This window comes from Protopterus annectens, chromosome 8.part0, assembly GCF_019279795.1.
Source record: "Protopterus annectens isolate FY-2018-M chromosome 8.part0, PAN1.0, whole genome shotgun sequence".
NCBI classification, from domain to species: domain Eukaryota; kingdom Metazoa; phylum Chordata; order Ceratodontiformes; family Protopteridae; genus Protopterus; species Protopterus annectens.
Window position 1 is genome coordinate 149,869,447 of NC_056741.1, and position 14,535 is coordinate 149,883,981.

Here is a 14,535-nt window from a genome sequence, read left to right on the forward strand (position 1 = left end):
TATAAGGCTCATTATTGAGTACAACGCCCCTTTCGACATGTACCTCGCAAAGCACATGCAGCAGCTGGACAGACCACACAGGTTCCTCACCAGGAGAATCCAGGGCCTCAAACATCTACAACACAGACAGGCTAAAAGCCCTATCCCTCTACTCAGTTCCATACAGACTCTTCAGAGGTGACCTCTGTCTGGCATACAAGGCAATCTCAGACCCCGCCTGATGGGACTGCTGCATATCAACAAGTCAAGCTCCACTCAAGTAACCCGCACGCGCAACCTCAACCTGGTCGGTGACATCAATAGAACTTGCTGACATGACAGATTTGTGTCCCAGAGATTCCCCCATCTGTGGAATAGACTTCCTCTCCACATCAAGCAGAGTATCTCTTTACCCCTTTTTAAGTGCAACCTGGATAACCGAATGGAAAACAGAAAATACACTCCTGGAATTCCACCCGTGTCCCTGCTGGACAGGGGCATCGGGTGCTGACTTGTCTAAACATGGGCTAAACTCTTGGCTATTCTTATAAGAGCCTCAGGGCCAATAGCCTAATAACTTTCTATGATCCTTTGAATTCTATTCACAACCGCGGAGTTTCAAATCTTTGAACTGCAAATGGTCAAGGCCATAAGATCAAAGTTTTGAAACTTTGAACATTTTGAAAGGAGATCGCCGTACAGCACAGAATGGGAAACTTACCATTCTGCTCACTGTACTGCAGTCTCGGAGTTGGTATATTTATTTAGCAGAAGGTGTGGGGGTTGCAGGTGGAATTGTCCCCCCTGCAAAAATGTAAAAAAAAAATTTTGAGGTTTCAAAACTTTCATCTTATGGTCTCAACCATTTGCAGTTTGAAGTTTTGAAACTTCTAGCTTGTCAAGTATGTGTGTGTGTGTGTGTGTGTGTGTGTGTGTGTGTGTGTGTGTGTGTGTGTGTGTCTGTGTGTCTGTATGTCTGTGTGTAAATTTGTGAAAAAGATTTCTAATGGATATACTTTCTTACAATAGTGACTACATTAAAATTATGTGGGGAGCAGTGCCCCCCACACCCCCCTTATTTAATATTCTCACTCCAGGGTTGCACTGCAGTGGGACAGGGGCTATATTCCATTTTCGACCAAATGAAGTTCGACCAAGTGAGCTTTCAGTCAAGTGAGCTCTCAGTGAAGTGCAATGCCTGGTATCATTTTCGACTAAGTGTAATTCGACAAAATGTATAGAATCCATACATATATATATATATATATATATATACATATGGGTCCTGGTACCTTTGTCAAATGCTACTTTGGTCAATATCTAACTCATTACAGCCGAGTGCTCCTCCAGGCGTCTTCTGCAGTTAACCCCCTACTGCTCCTCTAGGCATCAAATATGGATTGTTCATATTTGCATTAATAATTCCAAAACCATGTTACTTACAAGGTACCAGGATATTTTGTCTTGAGCCATATGTGATGGCAAACACAACTCTATTGATATTTGACCTCTTTCAATGAGAGTTTTCTAGAACTTCAAGGTGATAACTTAGTTTTTAAAGGCTTAAGCCACGCCCACTAGGGGTTAAAGGTGCACACTCAAAAGAGCTGCTCCAGAGTGAATGAGACTTTGCTGCGCTAATATAATGCATTGTGGGTACAGCAAGTATTTCTTGGCACCAGCAGTTATGACAAAAATCGTGATTTCCCATTTGCTGCCTGCACAAAGTCATACCATTTTTTTTATTTTTAATCTCATACTGTTCTGATGTAATTTACCTACCTGAAGATAAATCCTTCCCTTATGTTGCTAACTGGCCAGTCCTGTGGTGTGCTGTGTTGATGTTAAGTAGACTGCACCTATATCACACCTGCCTAAATGTCAAGGCTGATACAGTTGAGACAGTGCAAACTACAGCCACTGCCACTGAGTGTATGGTGTCTACTGCCAGAATTTTATAAGTGCCACATTTAGTTCCACCATAAAAAAAACTGACCGGGACATATTTATAGTTATAGGTATATTTATACATGCATAGGTAAGTACTATAAAATCAGTCTGAAGACTATTATAGGCCTGGCTAATAATCCATATTCAAATTTTTCTCCAGCAAAAAGGGAGGCAAAACATGATAGACCATCACAGAATATAATAAGAATATTACCTTGAAGGTGGCAAGGATGGGACTCTGATGACATGTAACAGAAGTTTGCTCCAGAAGTGAGGGATACATTGTGAGATAAATCTATCATACTAATGCACCTTATTTATCTAATGATGAAGGTTTGCCTCCTTTAACCAGGTATTTGCGGCATTATTTGTTCTGCAAAGGAAAAGGAGGTCACAAAGGACTGGATTTTTCACATCACAAAAAGCTAGACACAGATCTCCATGAAGGAGTCTAGAAGACAGTACAGAGAGGAGACTTCCATCTGTCCTCATAACTAAGATTTTTTAGGCCACTGATATTTTGAGTACTGAATCTCTGTGGCCTTCCAGCTTGAGTAATAACTTTAGACAAATACATGACAAAAAGTATATTTTATTTAATAACAGGTCTGTTGAGTTATTAGTAAAAGGGAAGTAACATTTTTTTAGATCTAGTGAAGATGCCTTTGGAAATTAGATTAGCTTTCCTGAACTACTCTGGAGACATGATAGTCGAACGAGAAAGAATCATCAACAAGACTGCCAAGATCTATTTCTACAGTATCTGCCTGAAGGTGTGTTTTACCTATATGATTTGTGAAAATGTTTTGTTTACCAAAATGAACTATTTTTTCACATTTAATTTGAGACCATTGTCCTTGTATCAATTAACATGATCTAGCCCATGCTGCAGCAATTGTGAGTCAGTGGAGTATACAACAACAATAACAACATCCATGTTACAGTCATCTGCAAACTTTGATAACCACATGCTAGGAGTGTTGGCCAGAAGATCTAAGAAATAGATCACAAATAACAGAGGACCCAGCAGTGTGCCCTGTGGTACACTGATGGTAACTTTTTTGATTTGAGAAGTGGCACCTAAGACTTAACATATTGTCTCTGCTAAATAAGCAGTTATCCACCACACAACTTAAGGACTTTTAGTTGGACTTGCAAGTCTGCCAATAATACCTCCATGGGGAATAGTGTCAACGGTCTTGGCCAAGTCTACCTGCTATCCACTGCTTCGATTACTTTTCAAAAAATTAATGAGTTTAAAGAGGCAGGACCTTCCTTTGACAAAGCCGAATTGATGACGGTCCAGGGTTATGAGATTTTCAATGTCTAGATTAATGAGGTATGAGACTATATATTCCATACTTTTACATATAACACAATTGCTACTAAACTCAATGCAAAAAAATGTAGTATTTTCCCTTTCTGTAAGGGTGATTTTCCTGCTAACTACCATATCAATAGCAAAAACTTAAGAATGCACTCAGTGGTGACATACCTGGTCACACAGGTTGACAGCAACCTTACCTTTGACCACCATGTCTCCACAGTGGTAAGAAGGGCATTCCATATGGTTCATCTCCTAAGTAAGGGCACTGCCTCTAGAAAAAAAAAAGTTATATCCTCCCTGTACTCTTCACTCATCAGGCCAATATTTGCGTACAACACCCCATTTGGTATATACTTATCCAAGCACCTGCAGCAAGCAATTGGAGAGACCACAAAGGTTCCTTACAAGGAAAATTCAAGGTCTTCAGCATCTGTCCTACGTGGATCATCTGACATCAGTGTCACTTTATTCTGTTTCATACAGACTACTCAGAGGCAATCTCTAATCCTGCTTTATTGGAAATGCTGCATCTCCGTAAGTCAAATACATGGGTTACTTGCTCTAAAGACCATAACCTGGTATGTGATATTAATAGAACCAGCTGGAGGGACAGATTTGTCTCCCAGAGGTTACCACACATTTGGAACAGACTCCCACTTCATGTCAGAGTACTTCATTGGCCCTCTTCAAATGCAATCTGGACTATTAGATGGGTAAGCATAAATTCACCCCAGGGGCTCTACCTGTGCCCCTCTTGGATAGGGACAATAGGTGCTGATCGTGGAAATAAGGGTAGAACTTGGCTAGGCTTGTAAGTGCCCTAGGGCCATTAACCTAGTAACTTCCTATGATCCTATGATCCTACAGTTATCAGGATCCATGGCTGGAACACCCTTGTATAACATCATTACAATGGCTATTTTCTAGGTTTCAGGAATTTAATGAGTGGAGCGGCATATATTAAAGAAATTAAGTAGGGGCTCAGCTAGGCTATATTTGGCACTGATAATCAAGCAACCTGGTACATTACCAGGGCCCACGTATGAGATGTGCTTAGCTTTTGAGAGGGCTGAGAGAATTTGTTCCATAGTAACAGGGCTGGTGTTAGTATGTTGGAGCCCCCAGCACATGTCAAGTTGGGGGCCCCATAGGCCCTTCCAGTCTGCATATCACCCTGTCACTGCCACCCTTCCTAAGCAACTTTTTAGTTCATGCTGCAAATGTTTAGGAGTAGTACGCACAGACTGACCCATAACTACAATATTCTTACATTACAACAGGCCTATGTACCATACTGTGTTGGCCCACCTCATAAAGAGACATTTAGTTACTGGCATTTAGTTGCAGCAATGATACACTGCAGCAACTCTATATACAGGTCTGGACTTAGGTGAAGTGGCTGTTTCAGCCACCCTTCCCCCTACACACAATAAACCCCAGTCTTCCCCTGCCCCCCCCCCCCAATCTTGAGCTCCCTATATCATGCCATTACTTTTTTTCTTTCGTTTCTCACATTTTGCCTTACTCTTCAGCTTTTTCCAGAAGCCATAACATCCTGCATGCTCTAAAGTGCATTTTACAGTTTTTTTTTTCTTTTTACACGACCTTTTCAACCAATAATGGCCTTAACAGAAATTATGGTTAAGGAAAAAAGTTGTTTTGCTATTGGTTTTCCTTGAATCTTTTAAACACACCTTTCCTGACCAAGACAGCACAGTAATAACCATTTAGGAAATAATTCAGCCAGGGCCCATGAAGCCATAGGCTTACAAATGTTCTGGTATGTATTTTAGAGTATTTTCCTAGCCTTATAATCCAATGTGACCTAAACAAAAACATGAGTAAGATAAGAATTTCAGACTTTTTTTTTTCCTTTCAAGAAAGACAAAAGTTGTACCCAAGGCTTAATGTTCAAAGATGACAAAAGAGTAGCTCACAATAAACTAATAAACCAATTGTTGTCTGGAGACACAGGTCCTATCTGAGGAACTGCCTGCCTCCCAACCCCCCCAAAAAAAAGACTGCCTATGCATCCCTCTGGTATAAGACTGGACTGAAAGCGGAGGTTCAAACTGCCACAGTCATGTATTTCAAGTGACTGCTGACATACACATACATGGCATGCCTCCTGATTCCTCAACCCAAATTGTCAAAGGCAGCTACCAGTATACATGCCTGGTGTGACTGAGGAAAGTGAAAAAAAAATAATGATTACAGTAATTTATTCTATTGTGTTGCTCCTAGGCAGTACACTGCCCTTACACAAGCTATAGTAAACTTTTTTGTACACCTCTGAGGTCTGTGAGAAAAGTAAAAGAAACAATGATCATACTATCCTTAGTCCAAAAAACTATAATGACTTCATGTACACACCTCTAAGGTTTGACTGCAATGAAAATTAAAGTAATAACAACACAATCCCCTACCACATAAACTACAGCAGCTTTCTGTGTACACACATCCAAGCAGGAGTGGTTTTAGAATGGGTGAAGTTGAGAGCAAAGGCCATTACGAGCTTTAACCTTACTCTTTAACCGGAGCAGGGCTGTGATATGACCCTGAACGTCCTGAAGCGCGAAATTCGAAATATCGAATTGTCATAGTTGGCCCTTATTCGGTATAGCTCCCTAATGTAAATGTGCAATAGTTACGGACCTTAGGATTAGGGTGCAGGTTAAGGTAAGTGCATACATAGTAATACACGCAACCTTTACTTTAGGGTTATTAGTAGGGTTATGTTAAGTGTATGTATAGTAATATAGTTGTGTAGCTGAATGTATACGTAAATTATACTTTTCCCGTAGTCGGGTGTTGTTTGTTTATAGTTAGATACATTTGTGTGTAGTGACTGTTTGATTAGGATATGAGATATATGGGTGAAGTATAGATATGGGGAAGTGTGGATTATTTATTTTGTTTGGGTAGGTAGTACGTAGCGGGCAGTGAGGTGGGCCAACTATGGCAATTCGATATTTCAAATTTCGCACTTCAGGACGTTCAGTGTTTTCGCGGTTCGCTATTTATGTGTCGGCATTTAGGTATTCGTGTAAGTGAGGTTTCGGTATTTTAATATAGACCCATCATTACAACTACAGGTGAAAGTTCTTACTGTTCTAACATTTACAGTACAGTATGCAACCCTGTCTCTGAAAATGGGTGTCTCTAAAAATGCATCTTTAGCACTATTTTACAGCCCTTGACTGCTCTACAGCAGACATCTGGTAATACAGTATACAGTATTTCCTTGATTTGTTGTTATTGGCTTCTGTTGCAGTAATTATATGACATGGTTATAACATGACAGGAGACTCAGTATTTACCTTTATGCACTGTTGCAAGTAATTAAATACTGTGACCTTCAAAGGAAATTCTTCTCCTCGAATAACAGAATATGGGAGTATTGGCTCCAAAAAGAATGGTTGGAAAACATTCAGTCCTACTGTTTTCGCCAGTCCAAAGCCAGTGTTAGCCATGCAGAACATCCCAGCTTTCCACTCGGTGATGGTATCAGGTACGTTAACTGGTACAAACACATCTCCTGAAGAACTGGAGGAAGAGAGGATGTTAGTGAAAATAGTAAATGCAGACAGTCCCTGGGTCAGCAACTTAATATTATATAGCTACTATTTATACAGTGCAGATTTGACTAACATCATTCTTCCAAATGCAATGTCCATACCTAATTTTTTTAAAATGTTATCTGAAATACAGTTAATGTAAAGGTTACTGAAACTGATTCAGTTCTCATAAGATAGTGAACATCTGAAATAGATCTAGTTACATCTGGCTAGGCACTGAGTTGCCAACATGGCAATATCAGGTGATGAATAAAGGAAATGGTGCATCTCTTTTAAATTACAAGTGGTATATTTACTACCTACTACTTAGCATGAATGAAGGCTGCTTCAAATCTGCAATAAGGATTTCCTCATCTGAGTTTTTTTTTTTTATCTATAAGAAACTCCATGTGTAAATATAACACTGATGTAATACCCAGCCCCATGGCACAGAGGGGTAAATCCCTTACTACACCCAGACCAAATGACTTATGTTTGATTAGTGGCATAGGAGCTGGATGGACCTGGCAAAGGAGGATGGGAGTGAGCATCTTATGATGGCTCACCCATGCTTGGGGGAGGGGGAGGAAGAGAAGTAGCTTAGACTCACTGCAGAAGAGCCTGGCAAGTATAGTTCTACAAGTGATATATTTCTTTATCAGTAGGTTGCACAGGAGTGGAGGTGAGCATGCCTCTGCTGAAGGTAGCCACTGCAAAGCTTACAAGGCTGCCACAAAGTGGCAGGGGTTAGAGCACATTCCCCAGCAACACTGTAACACTGCACCAGTGTCCTCAATCTCATCACTGGCCTCAGATGTGGAAAGAGATGAGCGCAGGGGAGGCTAAAGTAGGTTCAGGAGACCTGGAGAAAAGCTGGTGACAGCTGAGGGGCAGCCATGGGGAGGTAAAAAATGACATTCTTATTCTTAAAATGGTAAATACTAATATTTGATAATCAGAGGTTCTCCCGTTCGATTCTCAGCTTGGGTTGGCAGTGCCTTCTGTGTGGAGTCTGCATGTCCTCCCCGCGGTCGAGTGGGCCTTCTAAAGACATGCGTTGAATGGGTGTACCTTCGTTGAAGACTGGGTGTCGGGCTGGCAACTCGACACCATAAACCAACTGCCAATCATTAGTGGACCAGAGTTCTGCTGTGGCGACCCCTAACCGGGAAAAGCCGAAAGACAAATAACAACTTGCTTAGTCCTTTATTTTATTGTCTGGCTGAGCTGATAGCCCCTTTTCAGCGGAGGCCCAGGGAGAAAAGCTCCACAAATTACAATAACATTTTAATTGAAAATAGTATTATAAACATTAGCATTTTCAAGTTGGAACAGTGTTGTTGTTGTCTTTCAGCTTTTCCCGGTTAGGGGTCGCCACAGCAGAACTCCAGTCCGCTAATGATTGGCAGTAGATTTTCACTTACGTCGAGGTGCCAGCTCGACGTCCAACCGTCAATGAAGGCACGCCCATTTGCACTTTCAAACACCCACCCAACTGCGGGGAGGGCATACAGACTCCACAGAGAAGGCACTCCCTGCACTCCAGCCGAGAATCGAACGGGAGAACCTCTTGCTGTGAGGCAACAATGCTACTGCTGCACCACCGTGGAATTTTCAAGTTGGAACAGTAAAAGCAGAAAAAAATTTTACAGAGAGTTGACATTTGACTTTAAATATGTGCAGAAACAGCATACAAATTATGTAAGTACAGCCAAGGTAATTACAGTTAGTAAAGATCAAAGAGGTAGTATATAAGTAGAAATATTTTTAAGATTGAGTGAGAGGTAAGTACCTATACAAAATGATTGAGAGAGCTAACATAAAACAGAAATAAAACCAGTGACGGCAGACAGTAAGCTACATAGGGGAGGAAGACAGTTTATAAATGGTGAGTACAGTATCATGACCAGCAACTTTTTATGTAGTCCTTGGTGGCTGATTTAAATTCTTTGAGTTGTTTAAGTGATCTAATTTCCAATGGGAATTTGTTCCAAGAAATGGTAGGGAAGTAGCTGTAGACGTTTTGACCAATTTTGCTCTCGGGTTTAAAGATTTGTATTAAGTCTTGGTCTGAGCTTTGGAGAGTCCTAGAAGGAGTGTAGAAGGAGATTAGAGGAGATAAGTTGAGACAGCAAGATGGCTGGTACAAGATAGAGTGGATAATCTGAAAGTGCAAGAGTAAAAGCTTGCGGGGTAATTCTAGCCAGTTTAAGTGTTATAAAGAGAGACAGTGATAAGATCTATAGCTCTGATTTGCAGCAAATCTGGATATTTTGTTATAAGTAATTTCTAGCTTAGTTAGGAGAGAGGTTTGGAAGTTGGTGAGGATCTGAGAGCTGTACAATAGACTTGATAGGAGATAGGTATGAGACAGGGAGACTTTAGTTTTGTTGCATAGGAACTTTTTATTTCTAAGAGGCCAAGTTTTTCATGAGTTTTCTTGATACAATTATTAACATGCAAATCAAATTTCAGTTGGTCATGTATCATGACCCCTAGAAGTTGTGTGGTGGGTTCAACTATGATAGGTGTTTTATTTAGAGAATGGATAGCAAAAGTGGATTTAAGGTGGTTTAGATTTTGGGGAAGAAAAAGTAAGAGCTTTTTTTAGGATTCAGAATTAGCTGGTTGTTAGAGAGCCAGATTTCAACAGAGTTGGATTTTTGAGTAATAAAATTTAAGTCAGAGAGGGTATCTGCAATAGCGAAGACTGAAGAGTCATCCGCATATTGGACAAGGGATGACTGAGGGCAGGAGGTTTACAGTAGATTAGTAAAGATTTTGAAGAGTAGTGGACCAAGAACAGGTCCTTGGGGAATACCCATTTTGATGGGGAGAGAGCAGAGAGCCATTTTACCGACTGTAGTTGATCTGTGAGGTAGCTAGCAAACCAGGCAATGGTGGAGAAGTTAAGGTTAGTGAGTTTGTCCAGAAAAAGGAGTGAGAGACTGAATCAAATGCTTTAGAGAGATCTAGGAACAAGCATGACACTAGTTTATTGTTATCTCTGACCAGAGAAATACTATTGATAAAGGATAGGAGGGCAGTATTGGTGCTATGTTTTGGACGAAAGCCATGCTGAGTGGGGGTGAACAGATTTTCTTGAAGTAAGTGTTCTATGACTTGCTTATGCATGCATTTTTTCTAATATTTTTGAGAGAGGTGACAGGATGGCTATGGGTCTGAAACTGGAGAATTCTATGGAGTTACCTCCTTTGTGTATAGGTAGAGTATAATATTTTTTCCAGATAAAGGGAATTTTTGAATCAAAGACAGAATGGTTTATAAGTATAGAGACTGGGAGGACTGGTAGGTATTGGTTTAAGGGAAAATATGTTAGTAGAATTCTGACTAGAGGAGGGGTCAGTTGGATTAATAGTGTTATAATTAAAGGGGACGGGACTTGTCATCTTACTAATAGATTCAATGAAGTAAGAATTGAAGACAGAAGGTGTTTCTTGAGGTGCATTTGTTGGGCAGGGACTAGGAGATGAGGGGTTACCAGGATGTAGTATTTGATTTATTACGTGCCAGAATTTCTTGGGATTTGATCTTTGTGAAGTAGGTCGGTTATTATAGAAATCTTTTTTTGTCTTTGTTGATATGTTTTTTTTGGTAAGGTTTCTGAGATCTTTATGTATTTTTGTAAGTGTACAGGCAGCTTAGTTTTTACCCTGGTTTTCCACATTCTATCTCTTATTTTCATCAAGGTGCAGGTAGCTTTAGTTAACCAAGGGGATATGTTAGATTTGACATGTACTGTGCACAAGGGTGCCAATGACTTTTGAATATTTAGGAAGTTTGAGTTTAATGAGTGTACTGCTTCATCTAAAGGGACATGGGTCAGAAAAGATCAATTTATTTTGGAGATAAAGATATTAAAGGTTTCTGGGTGGAAGTTTGCTAGCTTGCAACAGTTGATTAATCTATGTGGTTTGGAGAAATGTGGAGAGAATCTTAGAACTTTTACTGGGGAGTAATCGCTTAGGGAGTCGGGCAAAGTTTCAGAGTCTATATTATATACTCGAATGTTTAGCTTGTCGAACACCTAAACGTCGACAACTAAGCAGCCAAAGCTTACAACCGCAAATGGCCATTTCCGCAAATTTTTCATAGGGAAAGAATTTGCTTGGCCTTCAGACACTAAAAAAACTTACAAACCTTCGCCGCAACACTCCTCCTAACTAAATATACCAACTCCGAGATCAATCTACATTGGGGAAAAGGGCAAATTCCCGATAACGGCCAAGCAAATATTTACCCTATGAAAAAAATTGCGGAAGTGGCTGTTCGCAGTTGTAAGCTTTCTCTGTTTAGCTGTCGACGTTTAGGTGTTTGACAAGCTAAACCTTCGCTGTTCTAGTAAAGACCCAAGTTTCAGTATTGTGATATTTGTGAGGGACTGAGACGAAAATTCAGTCAATAAATGAGCCAGAGTTGTAAGATTTATTAGCATGGGTGGGTGGAGAGCTAGGTTGAGTAAAGCCATGCAAGATGATACATAAGATGGAGTTAGGTGAGCACGGGGGATTGCCAATTTATACTAATGTCCCCTAGGAGGAGGATTTCATTATGTATGTATTGAGTAAGCCAGGAGAGAGAATATGTTCAGGAAGGGGAATGTTGTCACCAAGGGGTATATAAATAGTTGCTACAGTGATAGTAATATGACTGTTAAGTTTAAGATTGGCAATCAGGAGTTCAGTAGGTAGTAAAGATGGGATTGGTTTATCTAGAGATATGAGTGTAAGATGGTTTGAGTAGGCAATTGCTACTTTTCCACCTTTTTATTTTGACGGTCTAGTCAAAGTATATTATACCCTGGAGGGAGAAAGTATTTATCACAGTTAAGAGGTTTTAGCCATGTTTCAATGAGGGTAATAATATCTGGGGAGTGAGCTGACATCCAGGCATGAAATTAACTGACTTTATTTAGCACACATCTAATATTCATTGAGTAAAAAGATGTTTTGTTTTTTTTTGGGAGAGTAAGGTGTCTAGTGACAGGGTCAGTTGAATTGTTTGTAGGGAGGAGAGAGTTAGGACTTGGATCTGGATGAATATCACCTGACAGTAGTAGAGTTTTAGGGAGGATGTTTACATTATAAAGAGAAGGGTTGTAGATGAAGTACTTTATTTTACTTTTTGGAGAATTTGTGGGGGAATGAAGTATTTTGATTTTGGGAAGGGGAATATTTGTAGGAAATATGGAAGGGGAGATTTCAAATGAGTGAAGAGGTTGTATAAAGGCATTTGGGTGAGTGGATGCTAAAGATGGATTTTCAGGGGTTAGTTGGATATTATAGGAGGTAATAAGGTAAATTAGAAGTAAAGGAAACATGCAGAGGGGTGTTAGAATCATGCTGGTTGAGTCAATGAGGTAGGTCAGTGGTAGTAAGCAAGACAGAAGGTAAATGGTTATAAAGATATTATTAATAGTTTCAGAGTAAATAGGGAGAAGGAGGGATGACTCGTAGAAGGAGATGGAATAGGTGAATTAGTCAACCATTACAGACCTGCTGATTATCTAGATGTGAGGTTTAACTAGGTGGGCTGGAAGACATGACAGGAAGGAGAGGGATTAGAGGGGAGGAGAAAAGGAGAGAGTAGATATAAACTAAATGATATAGGGATGAGTAGGAATGGGGGTAGGGTAGGGGAGCAGACTGAGGCCAAGCATAGAGAGGGCGAAGAGAGCAGGCAGGCCCTATCCTTTATATGTCAACAAAGAAGAAAAAACAATCAACAAGGTAAGAAAATCAGTGGAGAAAGTTACCCAAGAGAAGAGAAAAAACAAAGTTGGAGGTACTAATAGCTGTTGTAGGAATAGATATTGTAACCAGGAGGAGGCAAGTAGGGAGGTGGGAGAGAAGAAAAGAGTGCCCTGTAAGTGTATGAAGGACAGAAAAGAGTATTGTGTACAAATGACAGGGAAGATAGCAAGAGTGGGGGAAAGTTTATTACTGAATGAGAGAGAGGAAATACAGGGGTGGGTGACAGAGGAGGAAATGAACAGAGTATAAGGCTGCATAGAGCTGGGGAGATAGAATGTAGAAGGGTAGGCTACATGGAGATAAAAGCAAGAGAACTAGGACAAGAGAAATTTTGGGTGATGTACGAAAGGGCCGCTAGACTGGGAACAACCTGGTAGGTGTCAGGTAAAAAAATAAAGTAATATTACAAGGTACATACATTAATTATTCAAGGGAAACTAGATCCTGTAAGAGGTTTGGGTGTCCAGTAGGAAAAATAAAATTACTGCACAGATATCTTTTTCTTGAGTGAAGCTTATCTGGGAGCCTCAGACAGTGCTGGGATGAAGAGGTCTGAGACGGTGTATAACATTAATTATTCAAGGGAAACTGGATCCTGTAGGAGGTTTGGGCATCCAGTAGGAAAAATAAAATTACTGCACATGGATCTTTCTCTTGAGTGATGCTTATCTGGGTGTCTCAGACAGTGCTGAGATGAAGAGGTCTGACAGGGTATATAACAAAATGCAGTTTTACAGGATGGATATCTAACTAACGGCGTTCGTACAACACTATGAAGACAGGAGGTAATGGACAAGAACAGAGTAGAGGTATAACGGCATTAAGGTACAGAATCAAATCAAAAGATTACAGTTTTAGGTTATATAAAATAATTTCCTTATTTTGGAGCAAAATCAGAGTAGCGATGTAGAACAGTATTTATCAAGCACTGTCTGTCAATACAGTTGGTAGTTAAGGCAATAAACAGCTGAAACGCATCACTCGGTATTCATGTAATCAATTCCCCAGTATCTGTTTGCAAACTATGCATCTTAATGAATTTAACCAGTGATTCCAGTTCACCACTATAAAAGCAAATATGTTTATCTAAACCTTGAATATCAGTAGAAAAATAAAGGTAAATTAATCATGACATTGGGATACAATATTTGTGGACAGATAGATTCCTTTCTTTCTAGTAGGCCCGATGGATGAAGAGAAAAGCTGGTGTGACAGCTGAGGGTCAACCACATGGGGGAAAACAGACAACATTCTTGTGAATCATTTATTTTTATATCATCCATAAAGAACATTACAAAACATAAAAATTGCAACTGCATTGCATTTTACACTTGTATTCAAAGACCATAAGATTATGAGAATACTTCTTAGATAAGTGATAATTTGGTGGAATTCATTTTAGAAAACTTTTTCTCTAACTGAAGGGTCAAAACAGTTTTTTGGTGTAGCAACCATTTTGCCTGTTTTATTTATGAAATAATACATTTTTATTTTCTTTTTTTTTTTGTTTATTCTTTATAGAGACTGTAACCATGCAACTTGTGTCACCACTATTTTAGACATGGGATGCGTTTTTCAAATTAATAAAAATATTAATATTTTTTCAAGAATAATTTGAATTTTAAATCAGCCAGATTATGAAAGTCAATCTATAGCACACAATGCACTTTTTGTACTTTTATTGATTATTTTTGATATGTGGATTGAGCACAGAGTACAATTCCAAATCTCTCAACTTACAGTGACTTTTTCAGTCAAATACAGGACAGTATTTCCAAAGCTGTTTGTGGACAGTGCTTCACGCCAAAGGAAGACTTCAGATCCCCAGCTGCAGATGTGATTTCAGAAGACACATTGAAAGCAGTCAGAGTACTTGGCTATTCAGCATAGGCTAATTACGGATTCTGCTCATGCCCATCAGATTCAGTAACACATCTGTACCCAACAC

At 39.7% G+C, this 14,535-nt stretch overlaps 1 protein-coding gene across 1 annotated transcript in view; it reads right to left on the reverse strand.

Moving 5' to 3' along the window:
• LOC122808678 (alpha-2-macroglobulin-like) overlaps positions 1–14,535 on the reverse strand; it is a 2,073,303-nt gene that overhangs the window by 1,664,656 nt on the left and 394,112 nt on the right. The window contains exon 3 of the mRNA XM_044079658.1: positions 6,577–6,802. Within this exon, the coding sequence (XP_043935593.1) occupies positions 6,577–6,802 (226 nt within the window). The remainder of the gene's footprint in view (positions 1–6,576; positions 6,803–14,535) is intronic.